This window comes from Marmota monax, unplaced genomic scaffold, assembly GCF_021218885.2.
Source record: "Marmota monax isolate L192 unplaced genomic scaffold, Marmota_monax_Labrador192_F-V1.1 WCK01_AAM20220418_F8-fsc00196, whole genome shotgun sequence".
NCBI lineage: Eukaryota > Metazoa > Chordata > Mammalia > Rodentia > Sciuridae > Marmota > Marmota monax.
In genome coordinates, this window is record NW_026694390.1 from 3,395,942 (window position 1) to 3,420,048 (window position 24,107).

A 24,107-nucleotide genomic window follows, 5' to 3' on the forward strand; every position below is an offset into this window, starting at 1 on the left:
AAGCATTAATGAGCCCTTGGAAGAGGGACATTCATCCATGAAGGTGTCTTGCCCTCCCCAGAGAGGTGTTTGGTCACAGGCTTCCAGGCCTGCAGTCATTCAGGTAGCTTTCTCAGAGTCACACTTGCATAAGGGAACCTCCTCCAGGCTGGGCTGCGTCAGGCTATTTTTTTTTTTTGTTGTTCTGGGATCTTTCTTGGTTGGGGGTGGGGAGTTAACCTTCCATGGTTACAGGAGGCTGCTGTGCTTTCTCAAATGTGTGAGCATTGTGTCCCTTAGCAACAGCTCGGAGGCTAATTGGGAGCTTTTGCTTAGGAAGTGTCACTAGGACTTGTTGAGTCCTATTAGGAGCCATCAGAAAGTGACAAGTGACTGGAGAACTCACTGCTTAACCTTTGGTCACCCCGGACACATGGCCAGCAGCTTTCACTCCTGAGTCCTTAAGACAGTAAGCAGTGCATTGTGTTGGGAAAAGCAGTGGGGCCTCCATCCAGGCTGTGATTAGAAGGGAAATGGGGTCATGTGGTTCAGGCACCTCTGGGCAGAGGTGCAGCAGGGGATGGCTTGCATTTTCTGCAAATCCATGAAGTTTTTCAGGATCCAATGGTGCTGTCTGAAGGAGCTTTAGAAAAATGAGGCCCAGAAGGGACCGGCAGTCCTTCACTGAGTGCCTACCCTTTGGCCCTGTACCAGTTGCCTGGTGGGGAACAGATCAGATTCCCTTACGGAGTTTCCCTCTGGGCAATGGAGAAAGATACTAAATGCATATGTTGTAGACAGAACAACAGTAAGAGTGCAGAGATACAGAGGACAGGAGGTGCTTTGGGAAGTGTGCATATCTTGGGGGGGGGGGGTTGTGTGAGCTTTTTCAAGGAGGATCTGGGCCGTTTTTTTCATCTGTCCTTGAGCCCCACTCAGGTTCCATTCCACATTGCCCTGTTTGGTGTCTCCAACAGCTGCTTCCTCTGCCTGGCTAATTCAACACAGGCCAAGGGTGTGGGGGTTGTCAGTGCTTGGAAAAAATCACTAAGCTCCCCGCTGATGTGCTCTGCTGGCCCTCTGCTCTTCCAGGCTTCCTCAGCAGCACTACAAAGCGGGGTCCCTTCCCCCACCCACCTGGCCACCATGAGTTCATTCCTGGACCACTCTCACCTCCCAGATGTGGCATGAAAAATTGAAACGGATGGTGCTGGTTTTCTTTTCCCATTTTTAATGACTTGGTGGGGCTTGTTTTCGTTTCTCTCTGGTGAGGAGCAGACTGGATACTTAGGTGTGATAGGAGAAAGGGTGCCACAGTTTGAAATGGGTTTGCCAATTGCCTCTGGTTGAAGGCAGATAGGGAAATTGAATAATGCATCTTGAAAGTGTTGATTAGCATTCTGATGAAGGTAAGTGGGAGATCTGAAAGGAAATCTTCCAGAAGTGTTGGTAATTTATCCCCTGGGCAAATCAATTGCTCTTCTACAAAGCATATCCGCCTCTCAATTCAGAGTCCAGGATTGAAAAGGAGCCCTACTGGATGCATGTGGCCTGTCCCCAGTACTTGGCAAGGGACTGAGTAAATATTTGCTGAATGAGTTCATTCATCTTCTGCAGGCTTCACAGGGCCTGGATGAGTATTTGAGAAAAGCTGTGGGGATTTTCTCCAGAGATGTGCCATCACAGAGACTGGCACACAGTCTGAAGGGAACTTGAGAACTTGTGGGTTCTTTTGAATCCATTCACGGCCTCCTACAAGTACCAGGTTAAAAACTCCCAGACCACAGTTTATATCTGTAAAGTTCCCTGCACGCACAGTATGCCCGAGGTACCCACCAGACCCCAGTGTTTCTGTGTTGTTTGAGCACTGGGTGGTGGTGCAGATGGTCTGGGAAGGCCAAGATATAGAGCCACGTGTCAGCAACATCTCTGATCACCTATCTCAGCTGCCAGGGGATCCACAAAATTGACTTTGCCTCCCAGAAATTGGAAAGATTCGGAAAAACTGGGCCTGGATTGCTTATAGCAACAATCAGCTGAACTGGTATCTACAACCTGCTTAAGAAGGGCACGTTGACCAGTTTGTCACAATCCACCCTCACAATCCCTTAATTTTGGGACAGACTTTACTTCTATTTACTACTTCATCTCATCTGCTATTTTCTTATAATAGAGTTCAGTAGAAATCTTCTGCTACTGAAGATATATTGTTTATCTTCAAATACAACCCTCTGTATATACATATGTATCTATAAAAGTCTATACTTATGTGGGGCTTGCACTCCATTAAACCCATCTTAAGTTGAAAATACTGTAAGTAAAAAAATTCATTTAATAAACTTACCCTGCTAAATGTCACAGCTTACCTATCTTAAATGTGCTCAGAACTCTTGCATCAGTCTACAGTTGGGAAAAATAATCTAACACAAAGCTTATTTCATAATGGAGTGTTGACTATCTCCTGTAATTTGTGGAATACTGGTATCCCCAAATGCTGGTAGCACAGTACACCACAGAGTGTTGGTAGTTTACCCTTGTGATTGGTGGCTGATTGGGAGCTGCCATTGTCCAGCATCATAGAGACTATCACTCTACATACAAATACCCCAAGAAAAGATCAAAATTCAAAAATTAAAGTATGTTTCTACTGAATGTGTATTACAAAAGTAAAGTTGAAAAATCATTGTCAAAACCATTGTGCACTGGGGACCATGGTTCATATATACATATACACAAATACATGTGGGTGTATGTGTGTGCTCATTCATGTGTATGTATATATATAATAGATATAATATGTATGTATATCTTACATATTTATGATTTTCTTCCCTTTCTAGGGCATCTTCAAGGTATTTGATCTGTAACCCTGACCTTCCTCACAGGGTTGCTGTGAAGATTTGGAGAACCGATGCATGCAAAGCCCTAAGCATAGCACCTGAAACACAGTAAGTGCTCAATAGCTTTGGATGGCATTACTAGTCCTTGGGACCAGAGGGCTCTTCTGGAATCCAAGGCCTTGCCTTCCACCTGCTCAGAATGGGCATTGTTTGGGACTGGGCGCCCTCTGGTGGCTGTTCTTCAGATTCACGGCCCCCTCTTTCAGACAGGAGAATTGGGGGTCCAGAATGAAGGGTGGGTCTGATGAGTACCTCAGCATACTGTGTGTACAGGGAACTTTACAGATATAAACTGTGGTCTGGAGATTTAAACCTGGGGCCTGTAGGGGGCCATGGATGGACTTTTAAAACCTTACAAATCCTCAAGTGCCCTTCAGATTGTGTGCCAGTCCTTGTGATGACACATCTCTGGAGAAAATCCCCACAGCTTTTCTCAAACACACACACCAGAGAAAATCCAGAGAGGTGGGTTGGGAGAAAACTTCATCTTTCTCATCATTTATTTTGCCTCTTTCTGGCCTTAATGAGGCTGGGGTCACCAGGTCTGGGGATAGAAAGAGGGGAGCCACTTTCTTAGCAGTAGAGGCCAGAGGCCAGGAACTTCTTGGGGATCTTGGCTGCTGGATTCCCCCAGGGTTAGCCCTTTCTCCTTCAGGTCACCTCTGATGTGAGAGTTCCTAAGGCCACCTCAAGACAGAGTGCAGGACAGCTTCACAGCATATCCACAGAGATCCCCCAGGCTCTTATGAGGTAATTTTATTTCTTTCCATTTTAGGTAAAAATAGTAAATACAAGATAATCTTAATAAAGGTAAAAATACATCATTTGGATTTTTTTTTTGTTCTCTAAACAGTGCTACCTACAGTACAATTTTTGATTTAGGATTTTTAAACATTTTTTTAAATAAACAAATAGAACTATTTTACTATTAGGCTATCTGTGTTCTCATCTGGCACTTAAGAATAGATCACAGGTCACCTCCCGGTTCTGGCTGGATGTGTATGTGGGTGGCATGGGGCAGTGAGAAGGGGTCATGGGATGAGGAGGTTTGACTTCCCGGGACACAGCCAGAGCTGCAGTCCCATGTGCCATGGGAGGGCACACGTGTGCATCCAAGATGGCCTTTTCCTGCTCTGGCTACAGGAATGTATTTCACTGAGGCTGGACTAAAGGCCTCACCTGTGTCAGGGCACTACTCTTCCGAGTAACTTTTCTTACCCAGCAGCCTAGTTTCATAACCACTCTGGGTCCAGGCTCCTGGCTGGAGATGTCAGTGATGTGCTCGAGACTGAGCCAGTGGATCCCCTTGTGTCCTAGAGGAGTGGGCCAGGACCCTCCCCACCAGAGCTGGGGGCCAGGGTATCCAACCTGGCCTTGGAATGCTGGTAGAAGTCACAGATGCCCACTGGGCTGCTAAATGTCCTTGCCCTTGTTCACCCTCAGGTGGTCTTTGTTTAAGTTCTTTCCAAATTTCTCACTGAGCTGTTGGATCAGGTCAGCCAGCTCGCCAGTAGCTTGGGACTTCTCTTCAAGAAGCTCATAGCGCAGGCTAGAGATATCCTGCTTGATTTCTTTCAATTCACCTGCAAGGACAGAGGAGGTTTTGCTGAGTGAGAGCAAGTAGAAGGAAGGGGCTCATCCCAGGTACACGCGGGACCAGCTGCCAGGGGTAGAGGTGAGGCAATGTCAGCTCTGTCTGACCTAAATACTACCCAGCTTCCCAATATCCAGGAACACAGTCCTCTTCCTCCCATTCCTGGAAAGCCTCGCCCTTTGTGGCTAGAAGGAGGTGTGGAGATCAGGGCTGTGAATTGTGTCTAGCACTTATCTTGAGACTGTTGTTCCTGGGGTCATTAATGGCACATTTCAAGACTGAGCAACACCCTCATTAACTGGAACATTTATTTTCATGATACTTTATGTTTTGCTCTGTCGAGATCTGCAGGGAAGGGAAACTTCAAGGCACCTGAGAGAATGGCTCAGCACAGTGGCAGCCACAGAGCTGCCAGTCTCCTAGGAGTGAGCCAGGTACCCCAGTAGGTCCCCTTTGTCCACACAGGCAGCATGGCCTCACTGATAGAACCCTCACGGATGCCTGCCACCACCTCCTCCCATAACAAGGGACCAACTAGGGACCTTCAATTTAAAAATTTTTTTTCAAGTTGTTGATAGACCTTTATTTTATTTATTTATATGTGGTGCTGAAAATTGAACCCAGTGCCTCACTCATGCCAGGCAAGTGTGCTACCACTACCTAACCCCAGCCTAGGACCTTCAATTTTTATTTCCACAGTGAACAATGTGGTTAGAAATCACAGGGGTCTGGGCTGTGGGAATCTTTTTATTAACCACAAAGAAGAGTAGAAAGATTCTTTCCTGATATTAAGATACTGGACTTGACTCAGTGGGAATCCACTCCCTGTGGACATGTTATTTGAATAATATGAAAATAGATATGAATCTGTTTTCCAGGCAGAGATCATGAAAGTATGGCTAGATTCATCTTGACAAATGGATCTATTTTTTTTTTCATCAGGTGCTTCACTGAGCCCCATTTTTGTGGTGTCATTTAAGCGGCAGGACACCTGGTTTTCCCCACCTTCTGTAGCAATTGCATTCATGTCCATTATAGTTATACACAGCTTGAGGCTGGCAGGCATGACACCTGGCAGTTTTATACTTGGGGTGGGTAGATGGGTGCTACTCAGTCCCTAAGCAGTGTCAGCTCAGGAGCCAGCTCAGTCATTATTGAGGTTGCACATTAGGTGCCCAGAAAGAGGCAAAAGTCCTCTCAATGATCAGACTCTTTGTAGCCCCTGTGGCCCGAGTGAGGAGGAGACTTAGTGCCTTTGGTCATGGACACAGCCATTTCTAGTAGCAAATATCCTAGGTGTCTCACGGAGATTAATGATCTGGTATAAGGTAATTTGCTTTTCACTTAAGAGGAATTGCTTAAAATAGACTGGAAAGTAACCCAAACAGTGAAAATAATGCAGTTGGAAAACGTCAGTGTGCCTGAGAGTCACCTGGTGTTATTATCTAAAATGCAGACCCCCAAACCCCACTTTAAATATAGCAATTCATTAGGTCCAGGTGGGGTTTGGGATCTGCAGTTTTAACAACTGGTACAGAGTTGGGGGATACTTTTAGGGAAACTGCTAGTTGTCAGAGGCTGAGAACCTGAAACCGAGACAGGACAGGTCTGGTTGGAACTGATCCAGGGGCAGTCTCTGAAAATGGAATACAGGTTGCTCCCTCTGTATGTGCACCCACAGAATGAGGTGGGGTACTGGAACTTTGGGCCATCCTGAACTCAAGGGACCTGAGGCTGACTCAAAGCAGCCATCACTGCAGTAGGCACAATAATGTCTCCCACCTCCATGATGTCCACATCCTAAACTGTGGAGTTCACCTGAGAGTGTGCTGTGTTACACGGCACACAGGGACTAAGGCAGCAAACAGAATCGAGCTTTCTTTGCTGTTGGCCTTAAAATAAGGAGATCATTCTGGGTTATCCAGGAGAATCCAATCTAATCATGAGTTCTTAAGAGTAGAGGAGGAAGGCAGAAGAGTGGGGCAGAGACAGAGGATGAGAGACAATAGGCAGGAGAAGTGGTAGCATGAGGGGAGGGAGGCTTTGCTGCTGGTGATCTGCAGAGACAGGAGGTGGCCTCTGGAGCTGCACTTGGGGCAGCCTCAGCTGCACCAGCAAGGGAACAGAGACCTTGGTCCTGTTGCCTCATGGAAATGCACTGTGCTTACGAGTGAGGGGATGGATTCCCCCCAGCCTGTGGAAGGGAACACAGTACCCCAACCACACCGTGATTTTTGCCCTGTGACACCCACACCTCACTTCTGAGCTTACTGCTGCTGTAGGGCCCCACATTTGTGGTGATGCAATCCCTTACCTTCATTGACTTCATCATTCTCTCTGTCCACCTGGGCCTTCAGGACATATCTTTTTATGAGCCGTTTCATGATTTTCTGAAATGTGAAGCAAGGAGGAGTTCGGTATGCCAGGCCTTGCATAGAGGCAGCCTACATGGTGTAGCACGAGGCCCATGTCTCTCACAGCACCTCAGGAGTCCCTGGGACATGCTCAACCCTGGTGCCTTGCTCAGGATGCCCTGCATAGTGGGGGAAGCTGGCCAGCCTTCTGTTTAACCTCCCCAGTTCCCAGGATTCAATGTCCACTTGACCTGGGATATAAGAACAGGACACTTCTCAATGGCAGGAGGCTGAGCCACTAGAGAGGGAGAGATAATGATTTGGAATGCACTGTGCTGCTTTAGGGTCCTAGGCCTGATTCTACCCTGGCCAGTCATGGCCTCTTTCTCAGTTCTATTTAAGGAGGGGATGTTGGGAACATCTTATTAGGTTAGCCCAGGTGGAGCTGTGTCCCCTAGAGGTTGACGGTGAGAGGTATGCCATTCACAAGAGGAGATTCGGTCGGTACAGAGGTCAGGGCTAGGCTTGGAGGACAAGTCCACCATACTTTGGAAAACTCTTGCCAGATGGAGCAACAATTATACAAGAGAGATCGTTTTCCACAAAATCCCACAGGCCCGACCCCGTGTTGCCAGTCATGATGAAGAAGGGTTTGGGCCTGAGGTTCCAGTTATTATGCAGTCACTGTGTGCTCTAAGCAAATGAAGCATGAATAAACACTTAAGAGACACCAAGAATAGAGCCAAGTGTAAGAAAGACCGCAGGAGGTGAACTTTGGATTTTGTCAGCTAGTTGATCCAGGGTTCCTGTGAAATCTCAGGATTTAAAAATATTCTGGAAGTTGAGACTTCTAACTCTTAAGAGAGATGAGTAGCATGGAAAAAAGGGAGGGATTTCCCTGTCCCCTTAGTCCTCCTGTCCTGTGGCCTATTCATGTGTTCACACTTAGGACAAAGGGACAAGGCAGCATTTTCCAGACTGAGGAAAACTTTAAGGGCTTGAACGCTGTTCTGGGGTGTTCTGCTATGTGACCTCATACGGGTTGCTAAGTTCTGAGTACGTGGGCTCTGGAAAAGCTTCCTGGAAGTAAGAAGGAAGTGAACTGGGTGCAAAGAGCTGGGGGTACTACTCATTTTTATCACCATTTGATGGTTCTCTCCATGAAAAGGAAGTGTTTCCAGACTGTGATTCCAAGACTGTGACTGACCCTGGCCAAGGCTCTTGTCCACGACTCTGCAGTGACTTGTTCAGGCCCGTGTGCCTTTTTTCTGCCATGAGGTTCACATCCTCCTGGCTCTAGGGTTTGAGGCATTGGAATGGTTTATAAGCAAATTGTCTTTCTGCTATTCCTTCTCAGAGAGCATGGGTCTTCCCCTGTCAGTGTCATGCAGAATTTCTCAGGGACATTCTTATAGATAATAGAGTAGGGTATCTAAGTGTTATGGCTTGGATATGAGGTGTCCCCCAAAAGTCCACATGTGAGACAATGCAAGAAGGTTCAGAGGAGAAATAACTGGGTTGCGAGAGTCTTAACCCAATCATTGAATGAATCCCTTGATAGTGATTAACTGAGGAGTAACTAAAGGCAGGTAGGGTGTGGCTGGAGGAGGTGGGCAATGGCGGCATGACTTTGGGGTACATATTTTGTATCTGGTGAGTGGAGTCTCTCTCTGCTTCCTGATCATCATGTGAGCTGCTTCCCTCTGCCACACTCTTCCACCATAATGTCCTGCCTCATCTTGAGCCTCAAGGAGTGGAACCTGCTGTCTATGGAACGAGACATCTGAAACCATGAGCCCCCAAATAAAGTTGCCCTCCTCTACAATTGTTCTGGCTGGGTTTTTAGTTACAGCAGCAAAAAAGCTGCCTAAAACACTAAGTTATAAGAATATGTACCTTTCCATGAGACTCAATGATGTTATTTTCATTTCTTCTTCTTCTTTTTTTTTTTATTCCTGAACTAGCAAAATCTAGGGCTCTCTATCACCTAACTATATCCCTGGCCCTTTTAATTTTATTTTGAGATAGGGTCTCACTATGTTGCTCAGGCTGGCCTAGAACTTGCAATCCTTCTGCATCTGCCTCTCCCTCCCTGTCCCTGGGAGTGATATTACAGGTGTGCACCACAGTGCCAGGCTTTTTTCAGTTTGAATTAGAAAAATAAAGCAAAGCAAAAACATTGTTCTATGCCAGGGTTGGGGAGGGGACAAAAGTGCAGATACCTAAGTATCTGTCATTCTCACTGAATAAAAAATTCAGAAATACTCTTCCACTGCAAATGTTCAGGATAACACAAGTTAAAGGGATCTAGTTAAAGTCTGTTGCTTTTTAAAGGACAAACTTTAAGAATTAAGGTTTCCTTGGTTTAGATCCATCAATAAAAGAAGCTTATTATTTATGATAATAAGCCAGGGCCTGGGAGTTCAGTGGCACTGAGTTGAATCCTTTCACGGGTACAGCGGTTATTCCTGCTCAATGTGTACTATTTCTGTACCACATGATTAAACTGATTATATTTTAAAAATCTCATGGGTTATTATAACAAAATATTCCCCTTAGGCTCTATTTGGTTTGAATTGATGAAATCCGGCTCATAGGCCTCCTTTAATACTGAGTAGCCCTCCAGTAGGAAAGGATAAAGGATGGAAAAGAAGCAAAGAGACAAGCACATCAAGTCCTTCCTCTAGACCAGGATTGAGCTAGTCTGTCTCACAAAAAGATCTGAGTCCTCCCAGAAACTCAGTGAAATAGGAGTTGTGATCTCCATTTTCAGTAGGACACTGCCCCTGCCCCCATGCCTTTAGATGCTCAAAGAGCAAAGGGATTTCTCCAAGGTCACACATAGGAAGTGGCAGATCTAGGATTCAGCCCAAATGGAAACCAAAGCCAGGGATTTATCTGGACTTCAGAAAGAGGGTAAGTGCAAGATGGGTTAGGGAAGGAAATGCTTTGCTCAGTAACTGGTTCCATTAGTCAGAGGAGGTTTGGACTGCTCTTGTTGTGCAGGAGGAAGCCTCACTAGGTTTCAGAAGGTGGTGCCTCATCCAGTGTCCATCCTTGGGCAAGAGGGTCACTGGCATAGCACTGGGATTAGTACTCATGCCCACTCTTGAGCACTGGCATGACTGTGCAGAGTGGGGTTCCTACAGACCTAGGCTTCAAAGTGAAGGTTTGCTTTTATGCATTAGGATCATAGATGCTTCATGGAAGCAGATCCTGATGGGCACTGTGAGTGTGCAGGGACTTTTTGATATTCTTCTTCATCCCCAAGTTACTATCAAGATGACAGGGACCTTCAGTGGGAGTAATGTGATCACTTACTGTCCGTAAGAGATTTCATGTCCTCATGGGGATAACTTCCTCTTTGGAAGTTATTTGAGGCACTGGAATGGTTTATAAGGGACCTTCTTCTAGACAATAGAGTAGGATATCTAAGTGTTATGGCTTGGATGTGAGGTGCATGTTGGATAACTTGGAATCTGCAAGACCAGAATGCTGATATTATCACCAGAAAGTCTAAAATGATTGGAAAATACCCTGAAGTTCTATTTAATATGATGTCATAGAGGATATCTGTTTCCAGAGAAGATGGACATCAAAAGCCTCCTTTCCTTCATTATTTGGGGACAATGTGTTCCTTTGTGATAAGTTTGAGATATCTCCTTGCTATCTTTCCTAAGAGCACTTTCAACTCATGAAGATAAACTTTCCCTGAGCAAATATGTCCCTGTTGGTGGCAACTTTCCTGCCCCTGCCCCCATGCCTTTAGCAAGCACTGGAGAGGAGTATATTTAGCAATATTACTCAGGCAAAAGAAGACTCAAGTGGATGCAGATGGGATGCACAATGAATTAGAATGGTTGTCCCGCAGAGACCTACATCTAAGGAGAAAGGCACACAATTCCTCCAGCCCAGACTTCTAAGGGTCAGGTGGCCTCTGGCTGCTGGTGGTGGATGGGAAAATAGAATATCTTTCTATGGGTGATGAGGCTATCTGTGCAGACAGAGTGGTTAAGAACATAGATGAGGAAGAGAACACATATGTAGCCAGTATGTACCAAATAAGAATCCAGAGGGAAGTCAAGTTCCAAATAGGTACAGAGAAATTGAGGAATGTTTAGAAGAGAGTGGACAAATGGATGCTAGGACAAGTCATTTGTTAGACTGGGGTTTATCAAACCCTGGAGTAGAGAGAATAAGCATTAGCAATTATCTATTGGCTTTGATATACTCTATGCATGTATAAATACACCACAGTGAATTCCACCTTCAGTGTAACTATAAATCAAAATAAATAAAATAAAATGAAATGAAGACCAGTGAAGTAGAGGAAGAAGAATAGGGGAGGGTGGAAGAGAGAGTGGGTACCAAAATGGAGTAAATCAAATTCTAAACATGTATAAGTGTCAAAATTATGTATAACTACAATGCACTAATAAAAAGAAATAAATAAGAGGACTTTCCCCTGGGTTTGGGAAAGAGACTGCATGGTAAAGATCGGGGCTTATTTGAAGGAAGGGCTGTGCCTATCTTCTCTGGATTATATGAGCTGTGGCTTGTTTGCTCTGCCCATGAAGAGTAGACAAATGTACCTGTCAGAGAGTGGGCATTCAGGATCTGTACACCCACCCCCAATACATTGACACACTGGATCTTGGAACAGGTCACTAGGTAGCTCTGAGAGAAGGGATGCTTTGGCTGTCTCACCAGTATCAGGGTTTTGTATTTCTATTGGGTCTCCAGTCCCCAGAACCCAGAATGGAAAGGATTGCAAAAGCAAGAAACTGGTTTTTGGGAAAAATAACAACTCGGACTCCTGGGAGACTAAGAAAAGCATAGAATGCATAGAAAAGCCTCTGAAGTCTGCCGTGTCTTTGCTTACAAAGACGGGCTCCCCAAAGTTGGAGAATTGGCATTAAAGTAAACACTGCAACAATCATGAAGATCTAACGAAGGGACATAAAGGAAGCAAGTTGAGGTGGCATTTCTGGGGATAGCCTGGAGAGTAAGCAAGAGTGAGTGATTTGGCTGCTCATGTTCTCTGCACATCTGGAAGCTTCTTTGGAATGAAAGCATGCAACTTTGACACCCTCCAATGTGTCCAAGGAAACAGATGAGCCATCATCAGACCCCTGCCTGAATCTGTGCTTTGGCTTCACCTGCTGCTGCTGTAGCCAGAGTGCAGAAGTGTCACTGGAAGCTTGGAAGGCTCAGACACATCTCACCACAGTGACCATTAGACAGGTGAAGCAGATTCTGAGGAAAGCTCTGGTGCAGTACTATGAAGATAGGTGACAGGCAAGCACCTGGATAATGCAGTGTGATGAATGAGTCAGACAGTCACAGTTCAACCAGCTGTGTGACCTGAGCCATGGAGACTCAGTTTCCTCATCTTTTAAATGGGGTGAAAGACAGCCTTCTCTCCTAGAAATGTGGTGAGTCTACACCTGGGCTAGTGTCTAGGCTGCTCACAGCTGTCATTTTGGGTCATCTCAAGGTTTCCTCCTATGGTGAGCAGTGGATGATGGCTCAGGAAGACACCAGAAATAGTCTGATAGTGTTGAGCAGAGTGTCCATGTGTAAATGCAAGGTGCTCTCAGCCCTACTCAGTCCCAGCAAACCTTTCTCTCTGTTGCTTGCTAGTGGGATTTTTTTCACAACTATTTGAAAAAGTAGCCTGGGGCTTTTCTACATGGATTGACAAAATACAAGGTGAGCAGAGCTTTCCAAGGTCATTCATAGCCCAAGGCTGCAAACCAACCAATCTCTGTAATCACGGCAGGAAGCTCTTGGGAGATTTATGGCAGGAGGGGCTCTACCTAGGGTGATAGAAGACAAACCAGATTGCTCTGAAACTGATTTTGAAGACAGTCTCGGTCAGAAAGGATTCATTCTGGGTACAGGACATTCACACCTAATCAGTCTTCCTTTATCTCTGTAGCTGATTCTGCTCAAAATCAGGAGAGATTTGGACCTAACCCATTAGGGTGTTCTATCTTTTTCATGACACAGATAATCTATACTTCTTTCTGAGAAGCTGAGAAATAAAAATCCTTCCACTGATCAAAGGATTTGGCCTGTAAAATAACTCAAAGCTGATCATCCTGGGCAGTCCAAATTTTGCACACGATAAAATACAAGATTTGCCCATTGCCAATTTTTAGTCCATGTCATTTGATAAAACTATAAGTGCTTTGAGGGATGAGCTGTTTCTTAATTGTACAATTAAATCCTCCTCACTGCACAGCTGGCTTCTGAAATATGGATGGAAAGATTCAATTAGAGACCTGTGTCTGGAAGATGCTAAGTCTGTAATTGCTCCCTGTGGGAAGGTGGCACTAGGGACATGTCACCTCAGCCCAAAGGAATGCTCAGGACACCTTTAAATTCACATCTGACAAGAAATGATCAGTATGGATGAAACTGCTGATGGAGGAGAAGTGGGAGGTAGGAAAAGAATGCCCTGAATTTTTATAATCCAGTACCTGTAGTTAGCATTTATCAATACCTCATGAGCTGGTTCAAATGGATACAGAGATTTAGCATTCTTTTCTAGAAGTAATGCAAGAATTACAAGCTCAGAGGGGTTTTTTTCCTCCAATTTTTCTAACAGACTTGACAAGCTGGCAGTCTAAGGGCAGGTGCTCACTGAAGACAACAATATCTATCTTGTTGCTTAAGAACCATACCTGGGAGTCATGCTGGGTGCTCCCCCATGTCCACCCCAGAATCAGGTCTCCTTGGTTGATTGTCCAGAATGTACACTTATCCTGTCTGCTTTTCTCCACTGTCCTGCTCACACCCCTTATGCCCAAACGACTGTCACATTCTCTTCACTGATCTCCTGTCCCTTCTCATTAAAGCATAAATATGATTTTATCATCGCTTTTCCCGGCAAAGTTCCCCTCCTGCCACTCGGACCTTCTTAGATTACTATAATACACTCCACATCCATAGTGTCCAGATGCTGCCTTCCCACTGCCCTCATCTCCCTCTGCTCTCTCTGCCAGCCGCTAAGGACCTATCAAGCTTCTCCCATGGATCTCTACAAATGCTCTGCCTCTTCCTGGAAGCCCCCCATGGCTGCCCTTTTCTCATCCGTGAGGTCTTGGCCAACAGTCCTCTCCTTGAAGATGCCCTTTCAATTAGGGTTTCCCTAGTTTTCTCTATTTTAAACCCTATTCTTTTCCTCTAGGCTCTTTAGTCAATTTGATGGCATATTCTTATCTGTGTGTTTACTCATTCATTGTCTCTCCTGTCACTAGCCAGCCTGGAGGTGCCATAAGGTAGGAACCACATCTGTACTCTCAGTAAGCAGCACAGTGCCTGGCATGTAGCAGGCACTCAATAAATATTTGATCAGTAAAGGAAGGAAGGCAGGGAGCTGTGCTCTGAGGTAGTCATAGTCATGTGACTAAATCTGTGTTTTTGTGGTGTCTGCTCCTGCCCGTGCTTGTGAAAGGGTGGTTACCTGGTATCTGGTGGGCTTGCTGAAAGTGTTATTTGCTGTCAGGTTTTCAGAATTCCTCATGCCAGCCTGGTAACGAGTCTTCTGGAAAAAAAAAAAACAAAACATATATACACTTATGGCAGGATTTGAATGAACAATATCCACATATGGGGTGACTCTATAGGAACCTCTGGAAGCCGATTTGCCCTTGCTGCTTGGCTTTATAGAGCACTATTCCTGGGAACTTTAGTTCTATGGGATGTTCACAAGGGTTACAGAATGTTGTCTGGTCAACCAGATTTGGGAAGCTCTAAGTTAAAGTTATGTGGGTATCTTTTCTCTAGGACTCCTCAGAGCTTCTGCTAATGGTCATTGAGAATCTACAGGAAGGGAGAGTGGGTAGGGAAACTTGCCCAGAGACCATTCTTTAGATACTTTGTGGGGAAAGATATTCCATTTCCAAGTCCACTGAAGAGTCCCTGTCACTGGGGTCATGGCTCAGCCAGGGTGCAGGCAGCAGGCAGTGTGCTAGGTCCCCAGCAGAGCACTCTCCAAGGAAGAAGGGACAGTACCGCAGGTAGCCTCTGATGAGTTGGGCCTTTGTGGATGTGCTCAGTAGATTCTAAAAGACACTAGCCCCTCACAGCTCCAGGCTTCCCTTGCGTTAGGGGCCACTATCCAAACTGAACACACACAACTCCCTCCCCCAACCTGATGCTTTTTCTAGCCCCATAAACCAGATGCTACCTACCCTGAATTTGGAATTCAGCATGCCCATTTCAAGGTCATTTTCACAGCTTTTGGCCTTAGATTTGCAGAGTTTTATGAGGCACATCTTGATTCTCATTATGAGATAATAAAATGATTTAGGACTTGGCACTAGATTAAAAGGAGCAGGTAGAGTTCTTCCTTCATCAAAGTAAGACAGCCAGAGTTTTGCTCGGGCAAATTTCCATTCCACATCTGCATCCTCCTGTGGAACAAAAGAATCAATGATACGCCATCAAAGGCCAGGACCTAACAACGGAGCTCAGTGTGAGGAGCGGAGATACAGTCTACGCATTCTGAGAACAGACTTCTAAACAGGGCTCTCGAGCTCTTGTGGATTTCACCGTCTCTACAGATGCCATAAAGATGGGGCTTGTTCTCTCTAAGACCACCTGCATTCATTAGTCTTAAAGCTCTCCACCTACCTCCTTGGAATTCTTCATGGTGGAAGAGCCTTGGCCAGTGTATGCCACCCTCCCCTATTTCCTATGGAGACTTTTCACCAACGTTCTCCCCTTGCAGCTTACCAAAGAACTTTTCTCCCTGCCACGTCATCTTGCTATCCATTAATTTTTACAGTTCTGTTGGCAGATTCACCAACTAGCACAGCATCAAGGTATTTGTTGATTGTTTACAGAAGTGCTGCCCAATAGAAATGTATTGTGAATTCACAATAGCTAAACTGTGGAACCAACATAGATGCCCTTCAGTAGATGAATGGATAAAGAAAATGTGGTATACATACATAGTGGAATATTATTCAGCATTAAAAGAGAATAAAATCATGGCATTTGCAGGCAAATGGATGGAGTTGGAAAATATAATGCTAAGTGAAGTTAGCCAATCCCCAAAAGCCAAATACTGAATGTTTTGTCTGATATAAGGATGCTGATTCACAATGGGCTTGGAGCAGGGAGCATGGGAGGATTAGATGAACTCTAGATAGGACAAAGAGGTAGGAGGGGAAAGGAGGGGGCATGGGGATGGAAAAGACGGTGGAATGAGATGGATATCATTACCCTAAGTACATGTATGAAGACATGAATGGTGTGACTCTACTTTGTGTACAACTAGAAATATTAAAAATTGTGCTCTATGTGTAATATGAATTGTAATGCATTCTGCTGTCATATATAACAAATTAGAATAAATAAAAAAAGAATTTGAAAACAAAATGTATTGTGAGCCGTGAAAGTGAGCCATTTAAAGTTTAAGTTTTCTACAGGCCATATTATAAAAAACAAAATGGAACAGGTAAAATTAGTTTCACTGATATACTTTATTTAATCTAATAGATTTAAAATATTGTCATTTCAACATGTAATCATTATAAAAATATTGCTCAGTGGTATAATGTATGCTTATCATGCCCAAAGGATGGGTGTAATCCCTGGCACCACCAGAAAAAAAAATTCATGAGATAGCTTTCCATTTTCTTTGCATATTAAGTTTTGAAATCTGGCATGGATTTTATACTTAGAGCACATCTCAGTCTGGACTAGCCTCATTTCAAGTGCTCTTTAGATAAATATGATTAGTGAGCTACCACATTGGACAATACAGTGTATACTAAAAAAGCATATTTCTTATTGGTCAGAGCAATGCTGGGGGTGGCATGTTAAGAGATCTAGCATATGTCATTCAAGGGGAACAAAGCCTGACCATGGTTTGTAGGAGGTAATCCAGCTGCATTCTCTTCTCTGTGATGCTTTAAACAAGATTGCAATCAAAAGCCTATGGTTTATGCATTTTAGATTTTGGACACATTGCCCCAGTACTTTCTTTTGACTCCTTTATCTGTCTGAAAAATTGTTTTCATCTTTAAATAACCATCAAGTATCACCTCTAGAAGCTTCCTTCCCTCACAGTCCTTTCTCTTTGCTTTGCACTTTCTGCACCTGGTTGCATTGACCCACAGCATTTTCATTTGCTGATGGCCATACCTGTTTTTCTCAGCAGACCATGAGCTCCTGGAGGCAAAGACTGTGTCTTAGTCATCTTTGTGTTACTAGTGCCTAGCACAGGTTTGGCATACAGTAGGTGCCTAATAAACAACATGTGAGAGGCAAACGGGGAGTGGGCTGAAAGATAGTCATTCTGATGTGCTCTGGGCCACTTGCATGATGTCCCGAGGGACACATGACAAAGAGGCATGATTCATGACCCCAGTTCTTTCTGCTTTCATTGGGACCTTTATGTGATGGTGCCAGCCATGCCATGCAGCAGACTGACTCGAAGCACTTCTTGGAGCTGTCCCCAAAGAATGTCTGGTGCTTATTGTTCCAATTTAACATTTAATAAGACACAGGCTTCTGACGTCATTGCCCACGTTGCTCAAAGTAGCAATGTCAATTAACCAAGGGAGGGAGTTCATTTTCAATGAGCTGGCCTTACCTCAATTTCCTGATAGGAGTTGTTGATCATGGCTATGAGCATGTTGAGCAGCACTACCACCATGGTGACGTTATAAACGCCATAGAGAACGTAGCCGATGTTCTCGATGAATTTGTGGTCATATTTCAGCACCACCGAGATCACTTCAGATAAGCCAAATATGGACCAAAATAAGGTTTTAAAACTTTCTTCAACCCTACAAGGAAACAGACAATCCTTTTATGAGGTCCGCGTGGGCTTACACTTGAATAATGCTGTCCTTGCCCAGACTTTAGTGGTCCCCCTGGAGTGGGAATGGAGCTGGTTGGTAGGGTATATGTTCTGAAATAATGAGATCTTCAGATTTCTAAGAAAACTTGGAAATTCTGAGTATTATAAATGGCAATCTTTTTTCCATTCAATCTATTAATTGGGAGTCCTGACTGAGGTATCATTTTTATCTTGCTGTAATTAATTAAACATCTAAAATTAAACACCAGGGCTAATGTTTGCTCAAAAGCATTATTAGCCTTGGAAAGCACCCTGTTCCTTCAGTAGACTCTGAAGCATCTTGTCTCAGTCTACACAGCCCCAGGTGAAGGGGAGCGAGGGCTGTGACCTGGGGAGATGGGCAGTGTCCACAGATGGAGCTGGTTTCCTTGGGGCCTGGCATTCACTGGGCACTTGGCTTAGAACAGCTCACATCAGCTTCATGGCCACCTGTGTGGTAGGCTCACTTTTACCTCCATTGCACATACCTGAGGCTAGCTGCATATATTAAGTCTTCTAAACTAGGATGGAATTATTAGAAATGAAAGCAAGGAGTCCACATTGTTAAAATTCACCAGGTAACTGCACAAATCTCCCCCTGTGGCGCATTCAGGTGGATGCTACACGTGCTTTGACAGCAGTTTAGATAAGATCTGACTTTTAGAATATTGTTCTTGGACTCTTTTGAGACTATGAAGATACTGAAATACAGTTATTTTAAGCCTAAAGCCCAAACACATTTCACGGTCCCTATTTATGGCTATGCCCATGTATCGGATTTATGACCTCAAACACATCAGAAAGCTGGATTTTGCCTTGGTGGTCTGGAACATGCCAAATCAAAACAACCAAATCTGGAACAACCATCCGAATGGCTAAGTCAGTTCTTTAATTGTGCATCCAAATTTTTGTTACCATTATGAGAAAGAAAAAAACTTTTTCATTTTAACATTTCAGGTTTTTAACACTCCACCCACAAAAAGCCAGGATTAACTAGATCTCAAAAAGAAAAAAAAATCAGTGTCTCTCAAGGATTGATATTTATTTGACAGGATGTATAAAAATACTAGTACTTGTCACTTGAGCTAAAAATCCACTCTTGATTTGCATGAATTTACAGCTCTCTTGAGTGTGCATGTGTGTGTGTGTGTGTGTGTGTGTGTGTGTAAGCCTAGCCAGCTGTTTGGCTTGTTCCCTATGAATCCAAGAGTCTGAAAAACTGGTAGGTGAAGTTGGGTTTGTGTTGTCAGTGTTCGTTTTTGATTTCTTTTAAGGCTGTGATTTTGGAACAATTAAGTCATTTCAGTGTTGGCAGGGAGAAATTCGGTTATGGGTTTTGAAGTAATGACTGGGTCTCTAAGCCTTGTCTGCAGATATCCTGAAGCTGTTCTGAGATGTGGAAAAGTAGTTCCGTTATGTGAGATGCAGTACCTGCTTTGTGGGAAACAATGCCACACACTGTGTGGCAAGACTCACTACAGTGTTGTCTCCTATTGCAAAATAATCTTCCAGTTATCCTTCTAGTGGAAGAGAACAGTGCAGCCAGAGTCCAAAACCACTGGATGAACCCCAAATCCCAAAATGGGAGGGGATAGCAGGGATGTGGTCTCCCTGATGGTTGTTCCCTTCAGTGGAAAATCACTTAGAGGGGGTTGGCCAAGCAGGTGCTGGCTTAGGACTCTGTACTTGCCATGAACAATGTAAAAAAATGGCTAATACTTGTGACAGAGAGATATTTTACCCAAATTCATTTTCCCTTTCTTACCTTGGAATACCCCACAAACTCTGGCTGACACTAAGGAGGCAAGCAATTATAGAACGTATCCATGGAAAACCTTCTGAATTTTGATTTGGTAAAATGGGCCTGGTTTCAGCATGTATTGTTTTCTCGTTTGCTTCTCACCATGAATTTTGCCACTGAGGACCAATTTACCCCTGACTCCTAACGTAGGCATTCTGTGTCAATAATCAGAAGGAGGCAGAGCTGGTCCATTAAGCAATGTCTGTTGTGGTAAAGGAATACTTACAAATATCTTAGCCTATGCCTCAGCCCCTCCTCTGCCTGGTCCTCCAGCAGAGGACATACCTAGCTTGGAACAATAATCAGTTTCTATTTGTTGTCTGTTTTCCAGCCAGACTTTGTACTCTGTACCTATTTCATTTCTATTCTGTTGTTTAGAGATTAACCTCTGAACTTGGACTTGACCATGCTCTTTAGGAGACTCTAACTATAAGGGGCTCAGACTCATGGGGACATGAGCAATAACCAGCTGCAGCGGCTGGCCAGGAAGAGCTCTTAGCCAAACTATGCATTTCTAAAAATTTCTTCCATGCTCTGAAGGGACTGTGTCTATGAACCTTGTTTCCTCCTTTTTATGAGGAAAAAAAGAGTTGAGGCAACAAAGTCCTTCTTTAAAGAAAAGGTGGGTGTATTGGCTTGAATCACCCAGGATGGCTAGATTCATCATTTAGGTCTCTTGGGTCTTTCATTTGTACCTATACCTCTTGACATGACCACAGAAAATTAACTTGTCTATATCAAAAACATAATAAGAAAACTATAAGGCAGAAAACTAAGTGAGGAAAAAAATCTGTATTTGCAAACATGAGGCAGACAATGGATGATGTCCTTCTTACATAAAGAACTCTTATAAGAATCAACATGAAAATGATAGACATAATTGTAGAAAGCAAAGGGAAGAAAAACTTTAGTGACAGGAGCTTTACAATTAATGTGACATGCCATGCTGGTATCATTTTCTAGTTTTAATATATGGCTGGAAATAAATGAAACTTGGCCTCACTATGCTAAGTGGGAAAAGATTTGTGTTACCTTGACCTGGAGACCTACAAATATATATTTTCAGAGAGAAGGTTGGTCCTGGAAATAAGCTCGTAATACATTGCTGATCCCCAGGACTCAGGCCCTAGAGCTGGCCCTAGTGTCCTGTGAGGTTAGTATGCTCTCTGAGTTAGCTATTAATCATCATCCACAATTTTCAGGGGCAATGGAACATAGGGCATGGGACAGAAGGCTCGTCATTAGGGAGGTCTGGGGCTGGCAAAGGAAGAAAGTGTCTTAGCATGGGCTTAACTGATATTTATCATGAAGCCACCCTTTTCATGAACTAGTAGGTTTCAAGGCTAAAATTTAGGCTCTTTACTGGCAGGGATGGAAACCACTTCCTCCCACCCATGCTGGCTGTAGAGTCACAGATCCCTTCAACTGTGTCAATCACAAGTGTTTTCACAGAGATATTTGGGGGAGTAAAAAAGGCAAAGGTGCATAGCTGGATTCAAATCTCAGCAACATCATGCGCTGGCTGTGTGAATTTGGGTATGTTACAAGTAAGCCCTTTTAAGTCTCCATTTACCCATCTATGAAATGGGCATAATGGCACCTTATTATTCAGATGCTATAAAGATGAAATGAGAAACATATGTAAAGTATATAATAATAGCCCAATAAATGATAGCTACTATTTTGATTCATTTGTTTATTTTCTGAATTCTGATTGTGTAGTAGGTTATGAGGATACGGTGATGTCCAGAACAAATGTGTTTGTCCTTTTGTAGGTCCCAGTTGAAAAAAAAAAGCCCAATAAGGTGAGAGAATGCTGTGACATCACAAGCATGTTGCTCCGTTTGCCTCTGCCTTCCCCAGTCACACATATAACCCATCAACTCCTTAGGTGCTTCAACCCAGGCAGGCCTGAATGAAGTTAATAATTCAGCTACTTATTGACTTTTCTGAACAAGCCTCATTTTTTTTTTCCTATCTGCAAAGATCATCACAAACCCTTGATTTCATGCAAATTCTCCTTCTGATTTCTCTAGCCCATGCTGTTTTTTTTATTTTTGGCTCTTGGCTGCCAGTGGAAGGGACTGAAGTTTAGTCAATAGGCCACCCTGGCATAAGAAGCACTCCTAATGAAGGAAGAGAGAAAAGTGCCCGTGAGTGATGTTGAATAGAACATGATTCACCCTTCTCTGACTGGGCGGGGGTGTGTATGTGTGGGAAGGTTGGGGCTGATTTGTCATGCATAAAGCAGGGACAAGGTAATCAGTTCTCTACCAGGTCTGTCTCGCCTGGATAATGAGACTTTAATAACAGGTTGCCTGAAGAGGCAGTTGTGTATGGGCCTCAGAGAACAAACTGATCAACAAGGCGAGGGTTTAGGGCAATTGTTATGAAAATTGCTGCTTCTTCAGAATGCCAGGACTCCCTCCCCCACTCCCCACCCAGCAGTTCAGTTCAGTTACCTACCCAAATCTGCACATAGCAGGCTAAAATTAAGCAGGAGGATCAGACCTCAAAAGGCTGTTTCTTGGGTTCAGAAGATAATAGCTGCTGCTGCGCTAGAGTTCTGTCACAGGGGAAACAATGCCTGCCTGCCATCCGAGCTGGGCTGATGGAGGAAGGTGTCTGGAGTGAGAAGAGACCTTATTGGAGGGCTGTGTTTCCACAGTGGCCAGACCCAGAGACCAAATGAGTCAGGCTTGAGGAAGGTCAGGAGAGATGGCCAAATGCCCAAGGAAGTCTGCACCTCATCCCCGTCACCCTGCAGGGTTTTAGCCTCTGAACTACCTTCTCGTTCTACCTTCAGTCCTGGATAAGGAATTTGATTTAGACAGTCCAGAAGGAGAGGAGTCTGGCCACAGAAGCAATGCCAAAGCAGCCTGGATTCATTTATATTGAGGATCAAGCTATGATCACAGTAGTTTGGGAGCTCTTTGGGGGCAGAGGCTAAGCTTCTTGGTCTCTGAGACTACATATACAGGCTGACACCCAGGAGGCACTTAGTAAATTCAATGTCTGTTGCATGAGTGGATAAATGGATCTCTGATGCACATTTTGACTTCCTTTTCTCTGATCCTAGTTTCATGGCTGATGAATGGGTCAGTATGTGGGTTCTGATGCCTGGCAAACCTGGGTTTGACTAAGTTTTTTGCCAAATAACGTACCTGCTCTATGTCTCTTTTTTCCTGGAGATAAAATAGAAAAATAATAACATCTGTTTTCTAGGATTGTTTGTAAGGATTAAATGAATTAATAGGATGCTTGTGAGTTGCATAAAATACTGTCTGGTACTTACCAATGGCACAATAAATTTTATGAATTTTATTAGTAGTAGTACTACTAGTTTTTTAAATTCTCTCTCTCTCTTAATTGCAATAGGCTTTAGGATCTGACTGAAATCCTCTGACACCCACAGTTAACTCTCAGAAGAATCCTTTACGAGTAGAAATCAGATCCTGCACTTCCCTTCTTAGCTTCCATATGGCCAACAATCAAAGCCAATCACCTGGCTGAACTCTTTAATGCCATGGGCAATCTGGCTCCTGCCACTTTCTGGAGCCCCTCTGGGCAGTTTAGTTTCCTGAGGAATGACAGTTGAAATCTTTCCATCCTAGACTGAATTTTAGTTAAAAAAAAAAGAAAGGTAGGAATTTCTTCCTTGTCAGGCTGCATCTGAGAATAACATGGAGGATGTGGGGAAGCATCTGGGAACGTGACAAGAAGACATCATCCAAAGAAGCATGTTTTCTGTGTATCCTTAGGTCTCTTTCTTCAAAGCTTTGTGGCTTTTCAGCCTGTTTCAGAGGCTCAAAGGTACCAGGCTTTTCTTTTTTTTTTTTTTTTTTTTTAATTTTTTATTGTGGGTTGTTCAAAACATTACAAATTTCTTGACACATCATATTCCACACTTTGATTCAAGTGGGTTATGAACTCCCACCTTCACCCCATACACAGATTGCAGATTCACATCAGTTACACATCCATTGATTTACAAATTGCCATACTAGTGTCTGTTGTGCTCCGCTGCCTTTCCCATCATTCACCCTCCCCCCTCCCCACCTCTCCCCTCCCCTCCCCTCCTCTCTCTCTACCCCCTCCACTGTATAACCCTGAGGGTCTCCTTCCATTACCGTGCAATTTCCCTTCTCTCTCCCTTTCCCTCCCACCTCTCATCCCTGTTAAATGTTAATTTTCTTCTCCTGTTCTTCGTCCCTACTCTGTTCTTAGTTACTTTCCTTATATCAAAGAAGACATTTGGCATTTGTTTTTTAGGGATTGGCTAGCTTCACTTAGCATAATCTGCTCTAATGCCATCCATTTCCCTGTAAATTCTATGATTTTGTCATTTTTTAATGCAGAGTAATACTCCATTGTGTATAAATGCCACATTTTTTTTATCCATTCGTCTATTGAAGGGCATCTAGGTTGGTTCCACAGTCTAGCTATTGTGAACTGTGCTGCTATGAACATCGATGTAGCAGTGTCCCTGTAGCATGCTCTTTTTAGGTCTTTAGGGAATAGACCAAGAAGGGGAATAGCTGGGTCAAATGGTGGCTCCATTCCCAGCTTTCCAAGAAATCTCCATACTGCTTTCCAAATTGGCTGCACCAATCTGCAG

The 24,107-nt window shown here is 44.0% G+C and overlaps 1 protein-coding gene across 1 annotated transcript; it reads right to left on the reverse strand.

Annotated features, from left to right (window-relative positions):
- Window positions 1-3,869: 3,869 nt before the first annotated feature.
- Window positions 3,870-18,132, reverse strand: Trpc7 (transient receptor potential cation channel subfamily C member 7). The gene is made up of 6 exons (XM_046468050.2): window positions 18,122-18,132; window positions 17,440-17,635; window positions 15,029-15,250; window positions 14,299-14,379; window positions 6,788-6,863; window positions 3,870-4,462 (listed from the first exon to the last, which is right to left on the reverse strand). The coding sequence occupies exons 1-6, from the start codon at window positions 18,130-18,132 to the stop codon at window positions 4,293-4,295; spliced, it is 756 nt and encodes a 251-aa protein (XP_046324006.1). The 3' UTR covers window positions 3,870-4,292.
- Between the last annotated feature and the right edge of the window lie 5,975 nt (window positions 18,133-24,107).

Bases quoted from the DNA above. Each gene is read 5' to 3' on its own strand.
- Trpc7 (XM_046468050.2), bottom strand. The intron at 14,380-15,028 runs GTAGGTAGCATC...TTTTTTTTCCAG, and splicing joins TGCTGAATTCCAAATTCAGG to AAGACTCGTTACCAGGCTGG. The intron at 6,864-14,298 runs GTAACCACCCTT...TTCACATTTCAG, and splicing joins GCAAGCCCACCAGATACCAG to AAAATCATGAAACGGCTCAT.